Genomic DNA, 23,521 nt, shown 5'->3' with positions numbered 1-23,521 from the left:
TTCAAGGTATAAACTAGAATAAGGCTTTACCATACCTTTTTAACTATGTGATATGTATTGTTAATATCTAATGACACAATTAAATATCATTTCTTTTAAAAAAAAAACTTTTGTTCTAATTGATACATTTATATATAGTTTTTACTAAATAGTGAGGTAATGATATCACACACTTAAACAATGTTGAGCAATAAATCTAGGACTTGGATTTAGTACAGACACTCGTTGTTGTAAGAACATACTAACGATAAAAATCATAGTGATTTTTTTAACAGGGAGACTGCTCATGTTTTGTCATTGTAAGTTTTCGTTCCCAATAGTACTTGGAAACTTCTTAAATAACGGATGGAGGATTTCTTTCTCGCAAGCAAAACACAAACTTGTTAACTGACCCGACACGATTCTTGCCTTATGGGTTTCTAAAATTGCTTTTAGCAGATTCCTAAATTATTAGCAGATCTATATCTGTATTCTTATGAAGCATAATTTATTCAAAAACATTTACGTGAAAAAAATAAATCCTGGCCTTCAACTCAACATTTATGTATATCGACGACGTATTATCAATTAACAATTGTTATTTCCATACTAACGTCGACTCGATATATCCAGGTGAGCTTGAAATAAATGATACCACAGAGTTTGCGTCATCTGTTTCATGTTTGGATTATTTACTGTACATGGACATTGATGGTTACCTAACAACAAAACTTTCTGATATGTTTTTGTCTCTGTTGATTCAATACGTAAGCGCATGCTCTTCGTATGAACAGTTTCTAAGACGAAGCAAGCTACTGACAAACAAGTTGATAAAACAGAACAATCAACAGTCTCGCTTGAAATCATCTTTTTGAAAGTTCTATGGTCGATACAACGACCTTTTCAGCAATTAAAATCTTCCACCGGGTCGATTGCTGACTAACGTTTTTTAACTAATTGTTAATAAAACACCTAATTGTCTACAGACTTTTCCCCCCGATTTTTTTCCCGATTATGACAAAGAGCACACGGCGGGTGTGACAGGTCAGCAGAGGATGCTTACTCCTCCTAGGCACATGATCCTACCTCTATTTGTTTGGAGGTTTGTGTTGCTCTGCTTTGAATTTGAATTTCGTGTTTTGATTTTTGAGATGGTTCTTCACGGTTTGTTATTGTCATTTTTTCATATATATATATATATATATATATATATATATATATATATATATATATATATATATATATATATATATATATATATAATGTAGCTGTAACGTAAACCAAAGGATCGAATCTAATCGAGTTGCCAATCATTAGATGAAATGAGACGCTAATCTGATGATCCGCATCTGGTAACGAAACGTGGATTTCGTTGCTCTTAAAATCAAGTAACTGTAATGATTATGATATTATTATATACTTTAAATTAAAGAAAATACCTAGAAATTAACAACATCGCCTTTTGAATCACTGTACAACTTTTTTTATTGAATGCAGCTGGTTTTAAACTACATCTTCGCGCTAGAAAGCAATATTTTCAGAGTGTTACATAAACCGTCGTCAGTTTTAGTGGGGGGGGGGGGGGGTGATATGGTAATGGAAAACCACAGTATGGTGGTAAAAAAAATCAAATCACAATCTGTGAAATTAACAGTATCAAAAAGGTAAATTGATGGGTACACATTAACAAGTTGAAATCAAATTGTTTGAAGTATTTAAAAAATATTGGGTGACAAAATGGTCGTGGTAAATTTTAGACTTTGTCAACCATAATTAGAGGAAAATATATTTTTATGCAAAATTAAAAGGAACTTTTCATTATTAGATAGTGGGCTATAACTTTATTATCATATCTAAAAACCTAAGGTATAGCTGACTGGTATTGTGTTGACCACTCAGACCTTTTCAAAGCATCAATAATATATTTTCTTGGATTATTCATATACAAGATGTAGTACATAAAGTTTTAAATGAGAATGTCAATCTCTGTATTTTTCAGTAATTTAAGTTAAGTTCTTCAAAGTAATGAAGAATGAGTAAAGGTTGTAATACATAATATGTTTCCATCTATATTAAAAACATACATCAAACTCCGCCTCAGAGAGTAAAGTGTTTCAACCATACAAACCATGACTCTGGATTTACACAGAAATTCATGGGGTATGGTATGGGATATTTTAACAGCAATTATTTACCCTTTGTATAGAATATTTACAGCCGCCAAAATTAGGACCTATTTAGGATCTATCAAAAAATATTTTTGAATTTGATATAACGAATTCTTGAATCTGTTAAAACGAGTTTAAATCGTTATAACAATTTTTTGAATCCGTTATAACGAAGTAAATTTGTTATAACAAATTTTAGGAATTCGTTATAACGAATTTAATCTGTTATAACAAATTCGCTGAATTTGTTATTTCAAATTTTGAAATCTGTTTTAAAAAATTAAATTTCAAATAACGATTTCTTGAATTCGTTATTTCAAAGTTTGAATTCGTAATTTCGGTTTTTCAAAATCGGTTACAACCTATTTCATCTAATTTGTGGTAACAAATTTCATGTTTTGGGGAACAGATTAAACAGGCCGGGTGGACTTCATTTGTTCCATATCGGCGTACGACGAAATGCGCCGATCAATTGATCAGCGTTAAACGGCGAAATGGTAAATGAAGTAAACTGGCGTAAAAACAAAAGTGGAGGAACATATTGTCACAGCTGTTGCTGTAACCATGGTAACAGATTTAACAATTCCAAAAGACTCCTTACTTTATCGGCTTTGCTAGAATTCCTACATAGATGGAAACAAAATATTCAAGAACTTCTATATATGTAGCGACGCATTTTCACCAAAAATACAACATATACAGACTTGTTTCGACGGATTTCTGCGCATATTTCTAAAACTTTGTTTAATTAATGCTATCAATCAATGGGCATGTTGATTTATCAACAATATCTGCATTTTTCATTTCATCACCAAACAGTGAGATTACGCCATATTTTAAAAAAAATGCCGGTCTGGAATGGAATTGATTTAAGAATAAGGAATCATTCTTTGAGTTTTACTAGTCTCATGTGATTTTGGCCGGGACGTGTTCAAAACAAATAAAGCTCGAAGGGCTTTATGATAAATTTTACCACGCTCTGACCAAAATTATCAACTCATAACATTGAAAGAATGATTCCATATTACTTTAATACTGATATTTATATTATTCCCAATTTTTACACTTTAAAACAACATTCTAAAACCTCTGTTTTTTAATGCATATCACATGCTATGTATTATTACGTAGCGCAGCCAATACTGTTTTTCGGTTATGCTGTAGGACACGCCCATTTTGTGTCGCTCATATTTTATGACATTTTTGGGCTAGGTTATCACAGTAAAGGACACTTAAAAATATATAGATATAGTATTTTAAACGACGTAGCCAGGCATTATAACCAGGATGTGCGCATGCGTGTACCAAATTTTCGGTAAACGTTTGGGAGGAAATTTGAAAGATGTTTAGAGGAACTTTGAACTGATATTTGCACAATTTAAAAAAGTATAGGAAAATTCTATTTTTACAGTATAAATGTTCATTAAAAGTGATAAAATTGGTGTGTACATTAGATTTACACCAAAATGTTGAATAAATATTAGTATCTGAGAGAACAATAAAGAGCAATGTTACAGGAAAGCAACAGGCACTTAGCATCGGAATGGGGGAGGAGTGTGTGGAGTGGAGCAAGGGCAGTGGGGACGAGACTACCCCCTTCAGCACACTTTTCTTAAATTTACATATAAACGGTGAATTAACAAAGAGCCTCCCCCCCCCCCCCCTCACCGCCACCAATGTTTTGGGACCAGGTAAAAACTGAAATGAAAGGGAGGAAATAAACTGTAAAAATGAAGTTAAGTGTTCACCTAACCCCCTACCTCCACGGATTAGGATTTTTAAATGTTTTAATAGCATAGTGGACGTATCACCAGGATAAGTATTTGTATCACCAGGGTCTGTATACCCATAACCTGGGTCAATATTACGATGTGTGCCCATCACTTGGGTCTGCATACAAATAACCTGAGTCAGTGTACATATCATCAGGGTTAGTGTACGTATCACCAGGGTCAGTGTTCGTATCACCAGGGTATGTGTGCCCATCACCAAGTCAGTAGATATATCACCAAGGTCGGTATACATATTACCAGGGTCTATGTGCCCATTACCAGGGTCTAAAACCTATATTGTGATACGTTTTGAGACCAGGGTGATGGGTATACTGACTCTGGTTACGCGTGTACATGTACACTTGTAATTGGGTACACTAACCTTGGTTATAGGTAAAATGACTCTGGTGATGGGTATACTGATTCTGGATATGGGTATACAGACGCTAGTGTTGTGCACTCTGACCCTATTAATAAATATTAGTAAACAGACCCCAGTGATAGGCATATAGACCCTGGTGAAACGTACACTGACCCTGGAGTGGGCACTGAGACCCTGGTGATGGTTATGTGGATTTCTGGCTATGGGTAAATGGACCCTGGTAATGGGCACAAAGAAACATTGACCCTCGGGATAAGAATTGAGACCCTGGTGTCCTGGTGATGGGTATACTGAATCTGGTTATGCGCATACAGACCCTGGTGATACCTACACCGACTCTGACCCTGATGATGTGTATATACAGACCCTGGTGATGGGCACACAGACCTTGGTGAGGGGTTATGGATAGAGCTACATGGGGTCGGTGTCTTGACCACCCATACCCCTCCCCAATAATCCCTGTCCTCCTAACCTTGGATTTTTTAAAATTAATTCTAAGCGTAGGTGTTTATAGAACCTGGTAAATGGTATATTGTATGAGATACAGTAATATTGGTTTATATGTAAAGCCAATTGTCTCTTACTGGTATATGTAAGGAAACTGTGATATTTTGTTCAGAAAGGTGGCATCGTAAAAAAGTGAAAAAAGGGGGATGGGGTTGGAGAATCGCCAAACAATTTTTGACATGCAAAAATTCGAAAATCGTAGACCGTTGGGTTAGCTATAGAAATGCTAAGTTTACTTCAAATTTAAATTCCACTGTTTATTTCCTCCCAGTCACTTTCAATGCTCCGAAAATAATGGGAAGGGGGGGGGGGGCAACTGCATGGGGAAAGGCCCCTCCCTGCCACCCCCACTTACCCACCCGTTTGAAGCTACGTGTCTATTGTTTTCCTGTAACATTGCCTTTATTGTCCTCGCAAATATTTAAATCTTTTTTAAGTGTAAACCAAAAGTACATAACATTCCTATTATTTTTAATGATTATATAATATAAAAGTCGAGCTTTTTTGTTTGTTTGTTTGTTTGTTTTTTTTTTATTAGCACCTATCCTTAGTTCGAATTTCCTCCCAGAAGCCATCGAATTTCCTCCCAAACGTTTACCAATCCCGATGAAATGTTGGTTCACGCATGCGCACATCCTGGTTATAATGCCTGGCTTTGCCATATAAAATATCATTTTGCAAGTGTCCTTTACTGTGATAACATTACAAATCGATTTTGAAACCAATAGCCCAATTAAAAAAATGAGCGACACAAAATGGGCGTGTCCTACAGCATGACCGAGAAACGGTATTTGCTGCAATAATAAATAACATGTTCTATGCATGAAAAAAAAATCAGTGGTTTTAAACTGTTGGTTTGAAGTGTAGAAATCGGAATTGATATAAATATAAGCAAAAAGGCATCATTCTTTGAATATTATTAGGTGATAATTTCGGTCGGAGCGTGCATATCAAATCTATCGTAAAGCCCTTCAAGTTTATTGGATTTGAACACGCACCGACCAAAATAAATATGAATAATGCCCATGCAAGCGTTTAAAGATATCGTATCCATTGGTAAAAAGGTTATTAGAATAGCAAATTTTAAAAATAGGCGCTTTGAAGAGGCGTGACTCCATTAATTTTGCATCTATTTCGGTGCGGTTTTGCATTTATTTCCATGAATTCCATAAATAAATTCCATGACATAAGTTCGACATTAGCTTGGCTGCAAGTACCATTTAATAAATCAGCATGCTCATTGAAAAATAGCATTGACTAAACAATTTTTGGAACTGTTACATCTGTTACCATGGTTACAGCAACAGTTGTGACAATATGTTCCTCCACTTTTGTTTTTTACGCCAGTTTACTTCATTTACCATTTCACCGTTTAACGCTGATCAATTGATCGGCGCATTTCGTCGTACGCAGATATGGAACAAATGAAGTCCATCCCGTTTAATCTGTTCCCCAAAACATGAAATTTGTTACCACAAATTGGAAGAAATAGGTTATGACCGATTTTAAAAAAGCGAAATTACGAATTCAAACTTTGAAATAACGAATTCAAGAATTCGTTATTTCAAATTTAATTTTTTAAAACAGATTTCAAAATTTGAAATAACAAATTCAGCGAATTTGTTATAACAGATTAAATTCGTTATAACGAATTCCTAAAATTTGTTATAACAAATTTACTTCGTTATAACGGATTCAAAAATTCGTTATAACGATTTAAATTCGTTTTGACAATTTCAAAAATTCGTTATATCAAATTCAAAAATATTTTTTGATAGGTCCTAAATGGGCTTCCGTAATAAAGAAAGTTGACGCAACCCCAGATAAAGTAGTGTGTTTGGACATATATATTGTTTTTTGTTGAATCTCCCAAGATATGACTAATTTAATGTGGAAGTTCAGTAGTTTATCTTCATCTCTAATTAAATCGTTTATTGTTTCTTTTAAAAGCAATTTTAGAAACCCAAAACTCAAGAATTGTGGCGAGTCGGTAAGTACACGAGTTGGTGATTTGCTTGCAAGAAAGAAATCCTCTATCCGTTATATAAATTGTTTATGTTCCCTATTTGGATCATAAACTTACAATGACAAAACGTGCGTTTTCTCCCTGTTAAAAGAAATCACTATTATTTGTATCTCTAGTATGTTCTTAGACTTATATGCTCCTTACGGTAACAAATGTCTGTACTAAGTCACAAATCCTTGACATAATGCTCAACAGTGATTCATTGAAAAAATACACATAATTGTATCGAAAAGAACAATAGGATCTACATTTTTAATAGATGATATTTAAGTATGGTATGCGATATTTACAATACATTTCACATAAATGTAGTTAAAAATAATGCAATAACAATATTTTTATTTCATATCTCGGATATTAAAATTTCATAAGCAACTGAATTGTTTTGTTGAATCAATTTTAGTTGGCTATTGCTTGCATTCATTTAAAGGTAGACTAAAGATAAATAAAACAAAAATCTCTCCGTCATACAGTGGCTTAGGATAAATTGGTGTTTTACATACGGCCGCTCTCTAATTCTCGCTGCTCTGCATTTTAACCGTAATCAATAACTTTCTTCAGAATAAAAAGATTAGTAGATAAAAATTTAATATTTTAATTTAGACCACAAATAAACAGTTTAAATAGTATTAGTTTGATGAATAAAAAGATCAACATTAATAACAAATTAAAAAATTAACTCAATTACAAATAATCATCAGTTAAACAAAAGTTCAATGAATAACTGCATGTTATACAAAGTTTTAATTGTCTAATGTCATCCATGGTTGAGTACTCTGAAATATAGAATGAAGTTACTATCTAGGCCGGATAACTGGGGTGCTGGTGCATAGGATATCCGGGCTGTTGTTGCATAGAGTTGCTTGGATACCCGGTTTGCTGCATCATGGTGCTGGAATTTACTACTGTGACACCTACCAAAATTCAAAAACCCCGTATTGACTTGTGATATTTTTTTCTCAAAGAGTTAAATTCAAAATAGAATAAGGTTGAAGGGACATGTAAATACGATAGCATGCAAGCTTGATATATGTATCAGGGTAATGTTGTATAATTATCCTATTCTGTGGCAAAATGAACTCTGCTACATTTGAAGTTAGGCAAGAAAATGTAGTTTTGTCACCGACAAATTAAAGTTTAGTGTCTTTCCAGGAATACTTTTAAAGTGTCTGCGGTTTCATCATACCTATTTCAATTGATTATATAAAACTATTTTTGAAAAGACATTTCCAATAAGCTTTGTTTTTTAAAACGGATTATCCATGTAGGTTATTTCTATCATTTTATTTCGCACTTTACATATAAATCCATGAAAACATTTTTAAACTACGACCAATGAAAATTGTCGTATTTCTAGTGAATCATGCAAACACGCCCTGATTTATGTATCGCTCACCTGGATTGGCTCCGTGCAGCACCCCGCCTGTGGACCGACTGCTGCCACAGCACCGTCTACAGATACAGACACACAGTCCAATGAACAGGATCAGTCCTCCAATGCTGATTAACACGGGCACCCAACTATAAAATAAAAAGATACCAATAGAACATGTACATATACTTATTTGGTATTTTTCGTTCACAACTTAAAAAATCGTCGAAATTAATGATATATTAAAGTTGCTAAACATTAGATATATAAAACTAATACGATATTTTTTTAACTCAACGTATGTTTACTTTATAAGTTTTATCAACATATTCGTGGAGAATAGCATAGCACAAGTAAAATGAATTTAAACATTTTGTCCCTCGATGACTTTATGAATTTACTTACGCATTGCTAGTAAAAAAAGCTGCACAGAAGTCTCTTCTCTGAATCGAAGGAGCTTGTAATAGAAAGCTGTCGCAACAGTCATATTTTCCTAGCTGAAAGCAACAATAGTTGCTACACCACTTTTCTTTGTTGTAAGAAAGGAGGCTAAAATGGGCTCTACAACACTCTCCACATAAAACTAATGTTGGAACACCTACAAAAACACAAACAATTTGAAATAATTTGTTCAATGCATGATATATGAAAAAAAAAATCAACAGTTAGAGAATTATAATACTTCAAAAATGAAAACATGTATATTAATTCTATCAGTGAAAATAATGGCACAAGTACCAAACGGATTTAGTTTCACCTAGACAAGAATTAAAAAGTTTGTTAAACACTGACCGCCCCGACTCAAAAAGATGCAAAAATATAATTCAAACTTTGTGAAAAGTTGTCTTGAGTAATATAGACGTCATTATTCTAATATTCTGATATTTTTTTTCCCTTTGTATAAAGCGAAGGGAGAAGTTCAGGTCAACTGTATCTATAGAGTCTGGGGACTAGATAGACGTTACAAATGGTTTTGACAATTTACAGAGTACATTTACAACAAAAATTACGTTATAATCAAAAACTGCGGTTACGGTATATAATACAAACTTAACGGATTTTTATCTTGTTTAATATTAATTTGGAAAAAAAATCCAAAAAGCTGTGTAACATTAACTGTTTTCAAGCTGCTTGGTCGATTTATTGGTAATTACAGTATCAAATAATTTCCCATTCAAACCAATGATCTTACAACGTTATGGAATTTCTCCGATTTACACTGTCCAATTAAATGAAAAAAATGCCAATAAGAAACTTTCAACCATTTAAAAAATCTATAAAACAACATACAAATTCAAAGCAGAGCAACACGGACCTCCATAAAGATAGAGGTAGGATCAGGTGCCCAGGAGGAGTAAGCATCCTCTGCTGACCAGTCACACCCGCCGTGCGCCCAATGTCATATTGGTAAAAATGTCATTATCGGAAAAATGTCGTTATTTGATGAATATACATGTATCATATTCGAGAAAAACGGAGTAAAATTCGTGGACAATTCGGTATTCAATCAATAGTCAAGAGCAGAGCAATCACAGACCACTGAAAAAGCTCAGAGGCAGGATCAGGTGCCTAGAAGGAATAAGCATCCTCTGCTGACTGGTCACACCCACCGTGTGCTCTTTGTCGCTATCGAAAAAAACACCCTGAAAATTCTGTAATCAATTAGGTGAATAAATATGGTCTAACAATTAGTATGATAAACGTCAGTCAGCGTACGACCCAGTTGAAAATTGTATTTCCTGATTTGGTCGTTGTAACGACCATAGAAGTTACGAAAAGATGACTTCAAATAGACTGTTGATAGTCCTGTTTTATCAACTTGTTTGTCAGTAGCTTGCCTCGCCGTATAAACTGTTCATACAAAGAGCATGCCCTTGCGTATCGAATTGAGAGACAAAAAAAAACACTACATGCAGGTGATGAAGGGATATTGCTACGTACGTAAAGAAATTTGACCAAAAAAAATTTGAAGTCATCGCGTTTATCAAAAAGTTTTGTTGTTAGGTTACCATCAGTATGAAACAGATGACACAGACTCTGTGGTATCTTTTATTTGAAGTTAACTGGGATATATCGAGTCGACGTAAGAATTAAAATAACAATTGTTAATTGATAATACGTCGTCGATATACATGAATGTTGAGTTGAAGGCCCCAGCGAGTTATTTATTTTTTTCCACCTACAGGTAGTAGTATTACCATGCTATTTCTTTGAAATGCAAATATTAAAATGTGCCTTTCAAACAAAGACAACGTAGTTACTTGCCTAATCAGCAGGGATCAGTACATACAGATCTTGCAATCTATCTAGTTCTTTTCTCACTTCTGCTTTATTGAAAACAGAAGGATAGATGATAGATTCATTTGACCTCTCAGTCGTTTAATACGAGATTTTAATTTACATGTGATGCTTTTAACCCACTCTGACAAGGTGTCAATGTCTTCTTTTTCAGATTTTACCCATCAGTTGGCGTAATCTTCAACATAATTCATGATATATATAAAATTACGACGTCATATGAGGGATCTAGGCTCCCTAAATTTTGGTCTTTTCATACTAAGTGATGTTAGGTCTTCGTTGTTAACTAAATTAACATCACCAGTAATGACTTGTCCGGCAGGACTATAGTTGTAGGGTGAAGAAAACAAAAAATCTAATCGAATAGTTAATTAAATTTTGATTCAATACGACTATTTTACTAGAACATCTATACGTGTTTATTTTTGATTTATCAAAACTAAAAACCGTTTCTTCTTCTGCATTAAAGCGTATCTATTTGACATCATTCCATATTTATTACCTGCACAATACCTGTTAACATCTACAAAGCTGACGTGTTATGCATTGTTAATTGTTCTCTGCTAGGGCGTGACGTACACTGTAGCTTGGTTTTTTTTCTTTCGATTTTATGCGTTTTTAGGAATTGACGCTTATATGGGCGCTGAATGATTCCACGAAATCCTACGTTCACTTTCTCTTTACAAAAATTTATCGATTAAATAGATATATACAATTTAGGGAAAAAAGTCAACATTGTGAAATTTAAATCATTAAGATAGGTATATAGAATCATTTTTTTTTCAAAAGAAAATTAACTGTTTTGCATTTAATGATGAATGTTACGTAATCTAATCAATATACTTTTAACTAAATTCAAAAAAAAGAAAATTAACTGTTTTGCATTTAATGATGAATGTTACGTAATCTAATCAATATACTTTTAACTAAATTCAACCAAACATTGTATATAAGGTATGACAAGTTGCTGGAAATTGTCTCGATGATGAATGAATGCTTGATGAAACTGTCCACCATAAAATTTCTTTACAGTGTGAAAAAATTGCAATAGATACAAACAAACATAGCATCTTACCTAGAACCAGAAGGCAGCTAAGGTAGAGTTTTAGGCACGTCATACTCAATAAATATCACGTAAAATAATGTTAGCACCCGGATTAAATCGATCGGGAAGGTAAATGAGGGTAGGACCGTGTTAGATTTTAACGTGCCTGGATAATGCGTGGCTTTATTCATTAAATATGCATAACTAAAAAAACAAAAAAACAAATACAAATACAAATTCTTGTCAAAATATTTGAAACCAAATCGCAAATCGAAGGAGCTCGTAATCGATAGTTGTTGCAACAGTCATATTTTCCTAGCTGAAAGCAACAATAGTTGCTACACCACTTTTCTTCGTTGTAAGAAAGGAGGTCATAATGGGCTCTACAACACTCTCCACATAAAACTAATGTTGGAACACCTACAAAAACACAACCATTTTGAAATAATTTGTTCAATGCATGATATATGAAAAAAAAATCAACAGTTAGAGAATTTATAATACTTAAGAAATTAAAACATGCATATTAATTCTATCAGTGAAAATAATGTCACCAGTACCAAACGGATTTAGTTTCACCTAGACAAGAATTAAAAAGTTTGTTAAACACTGACCGCACCGATTCAAAAAGATGCAAAAATAGAATTCAAACTTTGTGAAAAATTGTCATGAGTAATATAGACGTCATTATTCTGATATTCTGATATTTTTTTTCCCTTTGTATAAAGCGAAGGCAGAAGTTCGGGTCAAATGTATCTTTAGAGTCTGGGGACTAGATAGACGTTACAAATGGTTTTGATAATTTACAGAGGACATTTACAACAAAAATTACTTTATAATCAAAAACTGCGGTTACGGTATATAATACAAATTTAACGTACTTTTATCTTGTATAATATTAATTTGAAAAAAAAATCCAAGAAGCTGTATAACTGATGTAAAGCTGTTTGGTCGATTTATTGGTAATTACAGTATCAAAAAGTTTCCCATACAAACCAATGATCTGGATGGTCGTTATGGAACGTTATGGAATTTCTCCGATTTACACTGTCCAATTAAATGAAAAAATGTAAATAAGAAACCTTCAGCCATTTAAAAAATCTATAAAACAAAAAAATTGTCCTGTAGGACTATAGTTGTAGGGTGAAGAAAACAATAAATCTAATCGAATAGTTAATTATATTTTGATTCAATACGACTATTTTACTAGGACATCTATACGTGTTTATTTTTGATTTATCAAAACGAAAAACCGTTACTTCTGAATTAAAGCGTATCTATTTGACATCATTCCATATTGATTACCTGCACAATACCTGTTAACATCTACAAAGCTGACGTGTTATGCATTTAAATCCCGATAATGCAGAGTGTTACTGGTAAATAAGTTAATTGTTCTCTGCTGGGGCGTGACGTACACTGTTGCTTGTTTTTTTTTTGTTTTTTTTTTTTTTTTTGTTTTTTTGATTTTATGCGTTTTTGGGAATTGACGCTTATATGGGCGTTGAATGATTCCACGAAATCCTACGTTCACTTTCTCTTTACAAAAATTTATAGATTCAATAGATATATACAATTTAGGAAGAAAAGTTAACATTGTGAAATTTAAATCATTAAGATAGGTATATAAAATCATTTCTTTTCAAAAGAAAATTAACTGTTTTGCATTTAATGATGAATGTTACGTAATCTAATCAATACACTTTTAACTAAATTTAACCAAACTTTGTATATAAGGTATGACAAGTTGCTGGAAATTGTCTCGATGATGAATGAATGCTTGATGAAACTGTCAACCATAAAATTTCTTTACAGTGTGAAAAAATTGCAATAGATACAAACAGACATAGCATCTTACCTAGAACCACAAGGCAGCTTAGGTTGAGTTTTAGGCACGTCATAGTCAATAAATATCACGTAAAATAATGTAAGCATCCGGATTAAAACGATCGGGAAGGTAAATGAGGGTAGGACCGTGTTAGATTTTAACGTGCCTGGATAATGCGTGGCTTTATCCATTAAATATGCATAATAAAAAAACAAACAAACAAATACAAATTCTTGTCAAAATATTTAAAACTACAGGTAAATTGTCGGAACTGTTCGGAACACTTCGTGATATCCCCCCGTAATTGTTACGTCATGCCCGTGCAGGCATTGAAAGTGATTTACAATATCACAATATAAGAACAGAATATATTTTCTAATGCAAGCTAAAAAAAAAAAGATTTGTACAGAGTTTACGTGCTTTTGAATAATTCTTTGAGATGATATTGTTCTGTTAAAGTGGTACAGACCCTACCAGGTCATATACAATGTACCATCTACGGAAAAATGCGACCATTTTAAAATGATGATAGGGGGATAATCCATTTTGTAATATGATGACAATTTTGAAAAAAAGGCGTTCTTTCTGTTTTTGATTTGTAAAAATAAAAACAAGTTGCATGTTTGTTTTGGTTTGCGCTATTATGTGAATTTTTATAGAATGCATGTTTTTTTTAAATACGACTGTTAAATAAATATATAATTTAAGAGATAATCCAGTTTCATCTTTACGTTTGAATATTATGTTTTATAAAATGTTTCAAAAGCATTAGTCTCATATACGTTTTCAATTACATTCTATGTATTGTTTTAAAGAAGTTAAAGATTTTTTTAAAAACCTCTTTTCAGGGTTCAAATATATGGCACATAAAATCTTTTTATGGTACTTAAAAATCATCGGTGGAAAGTCTGAAGAGAGTTTATTCAAACTTTATAATTGAAGATGAATAAAACTTAAGCAAAAAAATTCCTCAAAGATTTTTCCAGTATAATTTTTTTATGAAAAGATGACGAGTTTCAAGCGTGATACAGAGTTGTTGCAACGCATTTTGAATAAAAATTACTCATTTTAAAAAATAAAATTATCAAAGTGCATTAAAAAGGTTTATCAACATTTTTTTATTATCGAGACACTTAACACACTTCGAAAAAATATGTATAAATCACAAATTCTGGAATTGGATTTCTATACTGTTGTGTGATGATATGTAAACACTTACGATTCACATTTACCGTCTTAGAGAACAGGGGTGTGGGTAGGGGTTAACCTATGATTCAGGTCAAACTGCAGTTCACCATTGAATTGATTACAGGAAGAAGGTCACCTATCCCTCATCTTTCCTTCCAAAACATGATATTCAGCAACTTGGAGTAAACGTAAAAAACGGAAAAAGAAATACACTTTCTTGTTACTTAAGTACAGTGATATTTAAAAAAAAACGAGCTGGCCAAACAATGATTTCTTAAATCTGAAAGTGTTTCAACATAAACCTTTTTTTTTAAATTCTAATCAAATAACTCACTGCCTTATCTAAAAAGTTACATTAAAGAATATCAAATTATAATAAACTGAAAAAAGGCATTATGATCGGGGTTTTTTTTGCACTGGTTCTAAAAGATCATATTGTTTTTGATAAACATAACTAACGTATCTTTTTTCACACCATGTATGTTTTTTAAGCACATGGAATTGAAGCCATGTTATGCATTGATATCAGAAATCAATTAAAGGAATGATCGGCATGTAATATAATTGGTCAGCTCTGTAACTGTAATACGACAGCATTACGCTACATGCAATAAACTAAATATAACACCGTTTTTTGATTTCCGAAATAGCAAGGCATGAATAAGCTTCACCTTTGGTAGGCGAATTATACTTCCGATAAGCATATGTAAAGAAAAACGTGATATGATTCATTATGTATGTAATTGTATAATTTTTTTTATTTTCAAGGCAAACGGATAAGAGTAACGTTTTTAATAATAAACGTAGGATTAAATATTTAAATGAAGTTATAATTGTATAGTAAATAAAGTAAGGCAAGGCGCAATGCGCGCGCAAATAGTAAAATTTGCCGGATGCCTCATATGGACATAACTGTGATCGGCTAAAGCCGATCACTAAAACACAGCTTCTGTCCTATTTCTGTTTATATCAATTATATAAATTTCTATTTTGATTTAATCTGTTTAACTTTTATTATCATTACGCTAACAGGCGTTTAACTAAATATTAACAAATTCAATTTGTTTATCGGTTTCAATAAATAAATAAACAAATAGTACAATAATATCTTTTGCACTTAAGGAACACGTCCTTGCTTTACATGTATATACATGTTGTATCTCCTCAACATTTCTAACTATCATGATGATATTATATCCTTGTTTTTGTTGCAAGTTCTTAAACATGTTCGATTGCAACAATATGCAAAATACACTTTGCATATACTTCTTACAACAACAGTAGAATGATGCATGCAATACTGACGGGCGTCCTAGTAACGTTGTAAAAGAGAAACTCTTTGTTTCATATCAAGAAACTCAGAGTAATTCCAAGCAATCGACAATTCTTAAGAAAAGGGAAATTGAGAATTATTTTGTAATTCATGTACAAAAAAATATGCTGGAGATGAATTTCACTAAGTTTTGTGTTGCACTATGTTGAAAATGACTGTATATACCACAATTTTATTTTTTGAGACCAAATACATGTATTCTCAAACATTACGAGCTTTTGTGCTCAAACAATGTGAACTTATGAAAAGAGGCACTACATCTCATTTTGCGCAAATTCCACGAAATAACGATTTTCCCGTTACTGATATGAATATACTTACAAATTATAATCTTTATAATAATAAAGCAAACACAGCCTTTCATTCAAAACAGTGCATGTGCATTGATTTCATATATTTTGACGTGGCTTTCAGCAAGAGGGTGAAAAGAATGCGCTCTGCAACGTGCAAACATAAACAAATGATTTTTCCAACTGTTTCCAACTGTTGTCACCAGCTCAACAAATTATAAATTGTTTATATAAAGAATTAAAAGAAAAAAATATCATACATTAATAAAAAAAAACATGATTTAAAACTAAAATTAAACCCCTGGAACAGTTTCTGCATCTAAGCTGGTTAATGTACATGTCAATATACATGTATTCTTAGTTTTTGTTGTCTTTAATTATTTCATCAAATGATTTTGTAAGTCATATCAAAATCTGGCACAGCATTATCTCCATATCAGGAATACCTCTTAGAACAGCGAGTGCATATACAGTACCTTTTTTACTTCCTTAAATATTGTTGAATAAGAAATGCTCTCCCCAATGGAGAATGAGATGGTGTTGCTTAATTAGTAGAAGATTGTATGTTAAAATATCACAGAACAGCTTTGTATCTATATCCACCAATTATAATTCTCTCTCGATTTCTTATAGAATTTGATTGTTATTCATTGCCTCTATAGGGACTGACAGGACTGAAATCTACACGCCCCGTTTATCATTTGGTCGAAACCTTCATCAGCCAAGAAAAATCACGGACTGCATGAAATACTCGTGATGATGTCAAACCCGTATTCCCATATAAGATGATTTGGTTGTTTCTTCTATCTAACATACTGATGTATATTAACAATAATTTAGTTATTTTTACATTAATTTATTAAAAGAAAAATGTTATCAAGTAAACCATGAAATGCTTTCTCTGATGATCCATGTGGGTTATGAAGGTAGCGATCATTGCAATATCACAACCTTTACATCCCGCATGAATCACCAAAGACATCATTTTATTTAATCAGTAAAAAAAACCTCATGTACGTACATAACTGAAACTGTTGATTAAATGAACAACGGAACATTCTATACATTGTCAATTTGTTAACCTGATACTATTCCTTTTTATAACAAAAGGGTATGAATGTTTTAAAGCTGCTTGGTCCAAATTATTTGTTATTACAGTATCACAGTTTCAAAGTTAGAAATATTCAAAGTAAATAAAAATAATTTCTCTTTGGGCAAACGAAAAAACAAACCAAAATGCATCACGGGAATGTTTAGAAAAAGAAATCATTTGGTTTCGTCCCCCGAATGATTGGGGTCATTCAACACGCATGCTCTGCATCGATTGTAAAAAAAACAAACTTCAGAAATATTAGCGAACAAAACGTACACATGTTTATTTGTAATTTGTCTCATCATTTCTACCTTTATTCAAACCGATTCAAAGCGATGACAAATTCGTAATACAACTATACCCGCCTCGTCGTCAGGGGTGAAATTCAACATGAGGCGAAATAACGCGGTACCCTTTTATGTCGTTTGTTTTGTTAGCAATAATGTGTACGTATTTTTCTTCATTGAAATTTGGCTTAATTGACTGGGAAAACAACTGCAATGTCTATTATTATACATATACTAAGCATAACCATCGTTTAAAAGCGTGCATAAAATTTGAAAAAAAAACGGACCAAGCAGCTTTAAGTCGGATATTAGCCTCAAACTGTCAATTAGCGAGAGAAAGTACTAATATAGGCCATAAGAGCTTCGATCAATTCTTTTTTCACAGAATGGACAATTTTGGGCATAAATCCTAATTACTAAGACCTGGATTTTTACCAAAGCCCCCGAAATATCTATCAGATTGCTCTCTTAACTTGTTATCTTGGACCGTTGATACATGTAAACCCTATGACTTAAGGATTTAAATTCCACAATGTTTAAAAACGAAACAAGAAAAGCTTGGAATTCCAAGTTTTATTTTTATCACCTTAATGTTTGCTTTATAAAATAGTCTCCAATACGACTTCATATTACATGTGAGTAAATTATTTTTCTTTGTTATATTAAACTGTGTTTATTTACAATGGTTAGTTGCAACAAAAATTGAATAAGATATTGATGTATTCACAGACCTCAGACTTTTTTCAGCAGTATGGCAGACCAAAGTATGTCTAAGTCGGTGTATGTGGGGATGTGTCGAAAGATAGGAACCTCACAACAGGTGGCCTCCAGGAGAGATATAGCGGATACGAAGCAGCTGTTGGATGATCAGAATAATGTGAGGAGATCAATGGTGAGTGGAAGCACAAGAGAAGGATTCAGATTACCCGATTCAGACTTAGACACTATGTTATGGCCAACTAACCACCGAGTGATCTGGGACATCTCTCAGTCTGAGTTTTACAACTTACACAGACAGATACTGATTCTCTGTGAAAGTTCTGAGAGTCCAGCAGGATTTACATTACTTTGGTTACCATTCGAACATGCTAATAATTCGGTTTTGTCAGCATTGAACAGAGCTGAGCAGGTAATGTTGTCATCTAGTGAGAGAATGAATGATGGAGTTTTTTTATCAAGTTCTAAACACAGAGAGAACATGTGTACTTCATTTAATCCTAATAGTAGAGTACATGGACCATGTAGCAGTGGAACAGATGGTCCACTAGCATACGATTATGCTCATTGTTTTGTCAGTGATTTTTGGCCCCCCTCAGCCTCCTCATGGATAGAAAGATGTCACTCTTGGCCTCCCCTTCACGTTGCCGTTGACATCGTTAAAAATGGATGTCACTTTGTAGCAATAGGACACAAACTAGGAAACCATGCAGACAACGAATGGAGAATTTCTTTCTCTCAGGCAGAATACAAAATTGTATGCTCTATGAATCACACTCAATTCCTAACTTACGGTTTGTTAAAATTGTTCTTAAAGGAAATTATTAACAATGGATTAAGAGATGAAGATAAACTACTGTGTTCCTACCACATGAAAACAGCTGTTTTCTGGACTATTCAACAAAACACACTATCTCACTGGTGTCCACAAAATCTCCTGGCCGGTTTCTGGGCCTGCTTCAAACTTCTCGTTAAATGGGTGTATGAGGGGATTTGTCCAAACTTTTTCATTCCAGAAAACAACATGTTTCTAAGCAAAATTCATGGCCAAGCACAAACAAGTTTATTCAGGCGACTGTATGGGTTGTATAAGAAGGGTGTAGCATTGCTGCTACACAGTCCCTCCATCAGGTCCTCTATCATTGATGTCCTCTGTAATCCCGGACTAACGGTGTGTACTAATGAAAATACTCTGATATCTGAGGCTGAGTTTGATAAAGAATTGTTTGATGAGATATTTAGTAATGATTCACAAAGGACGTCAGACCTTCAGCGCTGTGTGAAGATCCTACACACAGTAGAACATTTGATAGACTCTTCTTTGACAAAGTATCATGTAGTTAGTGTAAAGAAATTTACAGCCAGCATCCTTCAATGCATTGCTTTTACATTACACAACAAGTACCCCAATACAGGTGTCAACAAACAGGTGTATATTGCAGACAAAATATCATTGTACATGCTGGAATTAGCAACCAAGTTTGGGGTTGTCTCTGACTTGTTGTACATTGCCATGTATTATTACAAGACACTCAGATATAGGGAAGCTTTATCTGTTTTAGAGACGACAAAGGTCAAGTTAGCACAGCCGTATTTGATCTATAGGGATAATGTAGACAGAGAGAGGTATACTGAGGCTGTAGGGGGACAGTCCTGGTCTATAAAGATGAGACAAGCTGTAACAATGGATATTATACTTGACAATGAAATATGTTTTATCATTGAACTATTACCGGAACAACAGTCTGGTAGACAGAACAGATTGGGTGTATTGTTTATTCCACCGTTTGTACTGTTACACATGCTAGAGTTTTTATGTTTTAGACATGTTGACAAAACGAGAGCACAAACAGTTCTAGATGATCTACAGGTACTAGTCCACGATGATCGGGGACTGTATGTAAAAAATATATATAGAGACATCTCCTGGGATATTCTAGGGATCTGTCAACAGATCACAGGGAACATCCAGGCTGCCCTGTACTCATTCCTGCAGTCACTCAGACAATATCCATTCAATGAAATACAAAATGCTACCATACAGAGAATCCAAGAGTTGCGCTTTTAAGTTCAGTGTGAAGTTAATTTGCTATATGGCGATATTGTATTAACAATGGGTTTAGCTATGCAAGTAACAATATTATCAGTTTTGAATGTATGCTACATGTAGGTATTTGCATAAAAAACTATTAATTGTATCATTCAACAATAAAATTTTGCTAAGAAATACAAGTTCTTTTGAGAAACTTAAACATTTCTTCACAGTTGCTATGTAAACTGTCATTGAAATGTTACACAGTTGTTAAGTCACTTGATTTACATGTATGTACCTCTGATGGTAAAAACATTACAGTAATAGATATACACCCAACTTCTTTGTTTTATTTGGAGGAAAACCTAGATGTTGTTTCACTAACCTTGATGTTAAACATGCCTGGTGTTGTTTTTTCATCTTTGTTTATTACAGCTCTACAATCCAAGTACAGCTGTAAAATAAATAAAATCGCATTAATTACCTTTTGAAGGCTAAATGAGACACTACAAGCGAGTTTTGCAGAATTATAAACCATGAAGTGTCAATTTTTCCACAATTTTAGCTGCAATATTGTACAAAATTGAAAAAGTAAAACAGGTGAAAAAAACATACTGTTATAGGAGCGACAACTTTAGTACAGGTTAAAGTAACTAACTTTGGGTACAGCGTGGGGGTAAAAGTATCTGAAAGGACGTTATGTTGTTTAGAGTGGGGCAGGTCCATGGGATGTAACTGACGATGCATGTTGTATATGTAGTTCCTACTGTTCTTGCCCCAATGGTCACACCGTGAACACACATATCCTCAATTTACTGTTAAAATTCCATCATAAATTCAGGTGTTTCATCCAAACAGTATAGCAAACTTTGCCTTTCGTTACTCAGTGCATACACTTAAACAATTAAATGCTTTCTTTGGTGATACATGTGGGTTTTTGCAGAATAAATGACATAACCCGCGTTTATTCATGCAGGATTTAAGGTTAGCGGCGTCCAAAATCAGTGTTATTACTTTATGCAGTCCATTATTTTTCTTTTAGGTCGATCAATAACTGATTAGAGTTGTGTCCTCCTGTTAATTTCAACTCTATCAATTTCCATACAGCTATGAAACACAATCGGTTTTCTTGAGAAATATAACAGTGTTTGGGTCTTCAACTCAACAAATATATATCAAAAACTATGTTATGTGAGAAAGAATTCAAGGTTAAAGTCTGAATCAGTATGATAAATTTAAATCTTTAGTTAAGGACTACATACACTATAATACATTGATCGTCCTAAAAATTAAAGGACTATAGAGAGCTCAAAAATTAATGTTAAATATACATGTACATAGAAAAAAAGTATGTAAAAGGTAATCACCCTAGTGATGTCATTGTGTAAAAATGGCATCATGATGATCGTTTCATTAAAATAAATTAATATTTTGGAGCAAAATACAGACACATAGTGTTAACCGACAGTTCAATACTATTACTTATTAGGTTAGTTACTGACTCACTACGGAAATATATTGGGTTGATCAATCTCATAGATGGCGAGGCGAAGCCGAGTCGTCTATGAGATTGATCAACCCAATATATTTCCGTAGTGAGTCAGTAACTAACCTAATAAGTGTTTTGTTTTCCCGAGGACTGTCAAGCGACATATATATTCACAAATAGCGATAAAGCCATGTACAAGATGCCTAACATCTCGTCCAATTTGACTCATTTAAACTCTTCAAAATTTTCAATCTCACCTTTCAAATACTCTTTAAAAATCCTTGCTTCACCCATGTTTTCTTACAATGTTTTGTTGCTATTCAATTTAAAATGTTTTCTCCCTTTCCTCTGCAGAGATTTGAGCACATTTCGACGCTGCTATTTTGTTCTGCTCCAGACAAAACAATGTGACGTCAATATTCTAAGGGCAACTACTCTAATTTTAAAGAATTTCAAAGGGCAACTACTCCAAATACTTTAAGAACTTACGGCATGCGGTTTATGTATTAAATACTATGAAATGTCGAAATGAGTAAGCGAAGCGTCGACCAATGACGGCCATATTGCCTAATATTATTTCTCACAGAACAAATATAGAGATATATGAGGCAATCACGTGCTATGTTTAAACCAATGAAAATGTGACATTTCAGTCCAAGGGAAAACAACATTACTTATTAGGTTAGTTACTGACTCACTACGGAAATATATTGGGTTGATCAATCTCACAGATGGCGAGGCGAAGTCCAAGGGAAAACAAAAGCAGACAGACATACAAGAAAAAAAATGTTTATCTCTTTCCTTTTCGTAGCGCGGGTATAATTATCAGCATATTTTTGAACTACCGGTTGCATTTTCAAATGTGGTTAGTATGCTTCTTAGTAGTATGTATTAGATAATTACTAGTGATGAACTCGAAATATAATTTCAGTTCCATGTCATTTGGGTTGAAGAGTGTCAGCAGTCTGTTGTACAATTACAGAGTTAGTAGTATGTTATAGAGTTACCATCTAAGCAATATGTTGAATAGTTGCAGTGTAAATTTGTCTTTCAATATTATTTTAGTATTGTACTTACATGTACTAAGTCATATTACTTAATATATCTCTGTTAGTGCTCTTAATCAAACATTTAATATCACAAAAACAGACTTTTCATTTATTCATTCAAAATTCCCACAGGGTGATGGATGGGCTTAAGTAGCTCATTTTCATCTTAGTAAGAATGGTATCTGGTTTAATTTACCTTATAGGTGAGCTCTGTGCTAAGTCCTTTAGCAAGAGAAACAAGACTATTTGAATCCTCTTTACACTTAGACAAAGAGAAGATAATTATGGTGTATTTAAATATTTATCCCTTGCTACAAAATTTTTTAATTAAACCGACGAAAATGACACTATACAAGATATTTATTTAAAACTTTTAATTCTGAATAAGCTTGATACATGCAACTAATTTCTAACGTGTCTGTCTTGGATTTTTTATGAAAATAAAATGTCTGTTTAAAGCAGTATTCATTTTTTCTAGAAAGAAAACTGATTGATAGATTATCTATGTGATTATGGCAAAACATGCATACTGGTATAAATAAAAAGAGTTACTTTTGACACATTAAATAATTAATTTAAAGGATTACTCAAGATTTATAATTAATTTAATCACATGTTCCAACGGTCAGGGTCTAATTAGAACTAGTTAGCACTGGAGTCAATAAA

The 23,521-nt window shown here is 33.2% G+C and overlaps 2 protein-coding genes across 6 annotated transcripts; one reads left to right on the top strand and one right to left on the bottom strand.

Annotated features, from left to right (window-relative positions):
* Positions 1 to 7,080: 7,080 nt before the first annotated feature.
* On the bottom strand, positions 7,081 to 20,765 carry LOC128175913 (uncharacterized). 4 transcript variants are annotated; one of them, XM_052841807.1, is made up of 6 exons: positions 13,408 to 13,544; positions 12,546 to 12,596; positions 11,580 to 11,969; positions 8,612 to 8,804; positions 8,231 to 8,355; positions 7,081 to 7,748 (listed from the first exon to the last, which is right to left on the bottom strand). In XM_052841807.1, the coding sequence occupies exons 3-6, from the start codon at positions 11,620 to 11,622 to the stop codon at positions 7,636 to 7,638; spliced, it is 474 nt and encodes a 157-aa protein (XP_052697767.1). In that variant the 5' UTR covers positions 11,623 to 11,969; positions 12,546 to 12,596; positions 13,408 to 13,544; the 3' UTR covers positions 7,081 to 7,635. The 4 variants fall into 4 exon arrangements, with proteins under 4 accessions (XP_052697767.1, XP_052697769.1, XP_052697766.1 ...); XM_052841809.1 differs by lacking the exons at positions 12,546 to 12,596; positions 13,408 to 13,544 and adding an exon at positions 20,703 to 20,765; XM_052841806.1 differs by lacking the exon at positions 12,546 to 12,596 and having other exon boundaries at positions 13,408 to 13,559.
* Positions 18,144 to 20,664, top strand: LOC128175908 (uncharacterized). Of its 2 annotated transcripts, none has more exons than XM_052841798.1 (2): positions 18,144 to 18,203; positions 18,316 to 20,664. In XM_052841798.1, the coding sequence occupies exon 2, from the start codon at positions 18,320 to 18,322 to the stop codon at positions 20,351 to 20,353; it is 2,034 nt and encodes a 677-aa protein (XP_052697758.1). In that variant the 5' UTR covers positions 18,144 to 18,203; positions 18,316 to 18,319; the 3' UTR covers positions 20,354 to 20,664. The 2 variants fall into 2 exon arrangements, with proteins under 2 accessions (XP_052697758.1, XP_052697757.1); XM_052841797.1 differs by having other exon boundaries at positions 18,160 to 18,203; positions 18,298 to 20,664.
* Positions 20,766 to 23,521: the final 2,756 nt, after the last annotated feature.

The sequence above is a fragment of the Crassostrea angulata genome, chromosome 3 (genome assembly GCF_025612915.1).
Source record: "Crassostrea angulata isolate pt1a10 chromosome 3, ASM2561291v2, whole genome shotgun sequence".
Lineage (NCBI taxonomy): Eukaryota > Metazoa > Mollusca > Bivalvia > Ostreida > Ostreidae > Magallana > Magallana angulata.
Note: the sequence above shows the minus strand (reverse complement) of the source record. Positions and strands in the feature narration are given on the sequence as shown.